Consider the following 5,000-nt stretch of genomic DNA (forward strand, 5'->3'; position numbering starts at 1 on the left):
CTCTAACTGCGGCCTGCTTGTGTGTGTGTGTGTGTGTGTGAGAGAGGTATCTCTAACTACGGACTGCTTGTGTGTGTGTGTGTGTGTGAGAGAGGTATCTCAAACTGCGGCCTGCTTGTGTGTGTGTGTGCAGGTTCTTCCCTCTGTTGGCCAAGCAGAGGCCTGGACACCCGGAGTGTGGCGTGCTCCTCAATGTGTTCGCTCTGCTGTCCGTCAAAAACGTTTCCCTGGCAACCACCGCCATGGTAATGGACATCGCCGAGAGCCTGCTCACCACCGAGGACTTTGTCGCCATGGAGACGGAGAATGAGGCGGAGAAGGAGGAGGAGCTATGTGTGAATGACTGCGTGGTCCCGGAGCTGGGAGGGGCTTCTGACGGCTCAGAAGGTAGGGGGGCGGGGTTAATGTCCTGTGTCAGGCCTCTGATTGGTAGAGGGGCGGGGTTAATGTCCTTTGTCAGGCCTTTCATTGGTAGGGGGTGGGGTTAATGTCCTGTGTCAGGCCTTTGATTGGTAGAGGGGTGGGGTTAATGTCCTGTGTCAGGCCTTTGATTGGTAGGGGGTGGGAATCACATGGTCTCTGAGGAAATGTCATGCTGATTTCAGGGGTCAGAGGTTGATGGTTAAAGGGATAGTTCGGGTTTTAAGACACGAAGTTATATGGGTTCCCTGTCAGCAACGTTGTGCATCAGCACTGACTTACCCCCCGACAGCGTCCTGTGAGCCGAGATCCAGCCGGTTTTTGATCGTTTTTGATGCTGAAGAAAGTAGTCCGGCAAGTTTCTGGGGTCACGAAAGTAAAGTGTTTTTCTTCTCAAAACCATATGCGTTCAACAGAGTGATATATTTGCACCACAAAAACGTTGTCCAGCTGTCAGTAGCGCGCAGTGATAGGAATCACGAAAAATAAGTAAGTGATAACGAGGTTTGAATTTTTCCTGGACAACGTTTTTGTGGTGCAAATATATCACTCTTTTGAACGCATATGGTTTTGAGAAGAAAAACACTTTACTTTCGTGACCCCAGAAACTTGCCGGACTACTTTCTTCAGCATCAAAAACCGGCTGGATCTCGGCTCACAGGACGCTGTTGCGGGGTAAGTCAGTGCTGATGCACAACGTTGCTGACAGGGAACCCATATAACTTCGTGTCTTAAAACCCGAACTATCCCTTTAATAAGTAATAATTAAGAGGTTAATAATTATTTCAGTATTTTTTAACATGTAAACTCTGACTAACATGTACATTTTCTCTCTCTCTCCCTCTCTCTACATTCTCTCTCTCTCTCTCTCTCTCTCTCTCTCTCTCTCTCAGACTCTGTGAGTTTGGGTTCTAAGCTCCTCTACCCTCATGTTCCTGCGGTTCTTCAGTACCTGAGTAAGATGGTCCGGAACTCCGACCACCTCCGCAAGAAGAAGTTCCGTTCTCAAGTTGGCAAGGAACTCAACATTCTCTCCAAGTATGTCCAACACACACACTCGCACACACACACTCGCACAACACCCTCTGAGACTTGTTATAATACTGCCCTCTCAAAGCATGTGTTGTTTGTGCCGGCATAAATGCCACAGAATTACTTTTTTGTAACATTGTGTGTGTGTGTGTGTGTGTGTGTGTGTGTGTGTGTGTGTTCAGGATCAGCCGATTTGTTAGGGATAAGGAGCAGAGTGCCACCCTCATCACCTTGTTGCTGCCTTACCTGACCAAACCAAAGACTGCCCAGGTAAGACTACACTACCCACAATGCACCTGCAGACTCAACAAGGCTTTATTGCATGAGGGAGTGTTTGAGACCTGCAAATGAGCTTAAAACTGAAAACACCCTTTGTGTGTGTGTGCGTGTGTGCGTGCCTGTGTGTGTGTGTGTGTGTGTGTGTTTAACTGCATCCTCTGTGTGTCCGTAGGAGACGGAACTGGATATCCTGGAGACGGTGCAGAACCTTCTGAAGCAGTGTTCTAACCCCGCAGAGTTCCTCAAGCCCATGAGCCGCCTGCTCTCCACTCTACAGAGCAAAATCTCACGCCAGGCCCTGTGTGCTGTGTTCCAGGTACACACACACACACACACACACACTCTCTTCCTGTGCTGTCCTGTCCTGTGTAGCAGTTAAAGTTCTTCAGTGTTGATGTTTATAATGTTTGTGTTTATGTTTAGAATGTTTGTTTGTTATGTTTGTGTTTATGTTTAGAATGTTTATGTTTAGAATGTTTATGTTTATGAAGTTTATGACGTATATGTTTATAATGCGTATGTTTATGTCCACTGCAGACACTGGCAGAGCTGGATGGGGAACTCAAATACATCACAGACATGGCTGTGCAGGTAACACACACACACACACACACACACACACAGACACATTTGTGCATATTTTTCTGTTCAGGAAATTAACACAGTCATGCAATTTATGCTCATCCTTATTGTATGTGTTTTCTTCTGCCTTTCTCTCCCTCTCCCTTTGTCCCACTCTCTATCCCTTTCTCTGTCCTTCTCTCCCTCCTTCTCTATCCTTCTCTCTCTATCCCTTTCTCTATCCTCCTCTCTCCCCCCCCCCCCCAGTTGAATGCGTTTGATAGTCGTCACCTGGATGAGGTGTACTTTGACGTGCGTCTGACAGCGTTCCAGGAGGCCACCGGGCGTGTGAAGGACATGACCGCCGAGCTGGACATGAGATACCTGCACACACTCATGCACAACTGCTTCCACTCCTTTGAGGTGTGTGTGTGTGTGTGTGTGTGAGAGAGAGAGAGAGAGAGAGAGAGAGAGAGAGAAGCCGTTAACTGACTGAACGCCGCCTCATCCGCGGCTAGGTTTAACCGGCCATTCCCCGGCTAGGTCAGTGAGGACAAGAGGCGCGATATTCCAAAGCCGCCTCGGTGTAGGCGTAAACATGTAAGAACAGGGTGTGAAGTTGAACAGTGACGTACAACAACATAGGCGTCGAAGTCTCGTGACACTACTGTCATTCTCAAAACAGCAGTGCAGCTCTCTGTCAAGTTCTCTGCTCCTCCGTTTGATATTTCTAGATCTTCTGACTAAGTTTACTCTACTTATCCAAACTGACGACATCACCACTGTCACTAGATATAAAGCAAACATTGATTTTCACTCGGTGCTATTCACTGACCGTAAAAAGTGTCATTAGTAGCCTATGCAGTATGCACCTGTTCTATACAGTCTGGTATGCACTGTTGTGGCTAGCTAGACTTGCTAGCTCGATGTGACACAATATTGTAGCGCGGCTCGGATATGCTTGTGTTACGTTCATGCAAGGGGGAAATGTAGCCTACGGCTAAGATGGTTAAGCAGCCTGTTGTCATAAGATAGTTGACGGTTACGCATTATATAGGTACTAGACTAGTCAGCTGATGTGTTGTGGGATAAGGGGTTTATGTTACGGGATGCCACCCATGTTGTGGGATATAGCCACGGGGATCTTAAACAGGCCACTTCCATGTAATGTCATTCCTCATATTCATCTGGTAATAAACATTTCCTAACAGAGTAATTCTTGCCTCATCACAATATCAACTCTCCACTCATTCCGCTTGGACTGTGCATTATAGCCTACCTTTCACTGCCTCACGTCTGCCAGGTTCCAAACTGTCTTCCTAACAGCAGTTACAATCAGTATTTTTGTGATAACAACAAAACAGCTCTGCAAAGTTTAAACCAACGATGCTAATCGCGACTAGCGATTAGCCATTTAAAATGCAGAGCCTACCCTCATAAGGAGACCTCTCCAATTCAGAAAAATGCATTAAACTAAAATTGGACAACGTTGTTATGTTTCTTAAACCTTAGGGTGGGTATGATATAGGCCTAGCCTATATGCTTTAACGAAATACGTTGTCAATGGTTATTTGAGCAAGCTAGCCAAGGTCTAGCTAATTTATCCTGGCTGTAGATAATGCAGGATAGGCTATGTTTTCCCAATATGTTAGCAATTAATAAATAAATGCTGAGATGTTTGGCGATTTAATTGACATTTGAAAGAACAGTGTGCTAGATGGACCACAAGGACCAGTGTTAATATGTGAACAGTATGATGATGATCTGACAGCTGTGCTCAGCATACAGTCAGTCAGCTGTTTGCTGATTTTAAGTCTTTCAGCAGTGTGTGCACAACTCTCGTTGTTGACAGCTCCGCCCATGTCTCAGCTAGCCGCCGCATAGCCGCCTCGCGTGCTCACTGCAGTCGCCCCGGGAATATGTGTACCCTCAGGGGAGGACAATTGGCAGCGTAAATCACCTCGGCGATTAGCCGGCTATCAGTGAGTACAGTCGGGACTAGCCGGCTAAAAGCCCGTGCATCGCCGGCTATCTGTGCAGTCAGTAAACGGCTAGAGAGAGAGAGAGAGAGAGAGAGAGAGAGAGAGAGAGAGAGAGAGAGAGAGAGAGAGAGAGAGAGAGAGAGAGAGAGAGAGAGAGAGAGAGAGAGAGAGAGAGAGAGAGAGAGAGAGAGAGAGAGAGAGAGAGAGAGAGAGCATGTGCAAGTGATGTTTTTTTTTAAGTGATCTTGCTATGTCATTCGTAACTCTAGCTTTGTGTGTGTGTGCGTGTGTGTGCAGATAGGGGACATGTCTCTGGCGGACACGGCCATCTTGTGTCTGTCGACGGTCATCGAGCAGCTGGCCGCGTTGGGCACTCCGGAGAAGGAGTTCAGAGAGATCGTCCAGCACAACATCATGGACGCCATACGCAAGGGGCTCAGGAGCAAGATGGAGGTACACACACACACACACACACACACACACACACACACACGCACAACATCATGGATGCCATACGCAGGGCATGTGTGTGCACAGCCTTTGGAACAACAGCGTTTCCCTATATCTCTCAATTTGATTTTCATTCTCGTGTGTGTGTGTGTGTGTGTGTGTGTGTGTGTGTGTGTGTGTGTGTGTGTGTGCAGAGCGTGAGGAACGACTACACGACGGTGCTGGCCTGCCTGGTGAAGACGTTTCCTGAGCGTCCAGAGTTCCGGGACCTCGTCC

The 5,000-nt window shown here is 47.5% G+C and overlaps 1 protein-coding gene across 1 annotated transcript in view; it reads left to right on the forward strand.

Moving 5' to 3' along the window:
* The window catches only part of utp20 (UTP20 small subunit processome component), a 47,763-nt gene that overhangs the window by 20,377 nt on the left and 22,386 nt on the right, over positions 1–5,000 (forward strand). The window contains exons 30-37 of the mRNA XM_062518144.1: positions 134–387; positions 1,314–1,458; positions 1,635–1,722; positions 1,904–2,047; positions 2,269–2,322; positions 2,560–2,715; positions 4,572–4,727; positions 4,919–5,000. The exon at positions 4,919–5,000 is cut by the window's right edge and continues 59 nt beyond it. Of these exons, the coding sequence (XP_062374128.1) occupies positions 134–387; positions 1,314–1,458; positions 1,635–1,722; positions 1,904–2,047; positions 2,269–2,322; positions 2,560–2,715; positions 4,572–4,727; positions 4,919–5,000 (1,079 nt within the window). The remainder of the gene's footprint in view (positions 1–133; positions 388–1,313; positions 1,459–1,634; positions 1,723–1,903; positions 2,048–2,268; positions 2,323–2,559; positions 2,716–4,571; positions 4,728–4,918) is intronic.

Source organism: Sardina pilchardus, chromosome 17 (genome assembly GCF_963854185.1).
Source record: "Sardina pilchardus chromosome 17, fSarPil1.1, whole genome shotgun sequence".
In the NCBI taxonomy this organism is placed as follows: Eukaryota; Metazoa; Chordata; class Actinopteri; order Clupeiformes; family Clupeidae; genus Sardina; species Sardina pilchardus.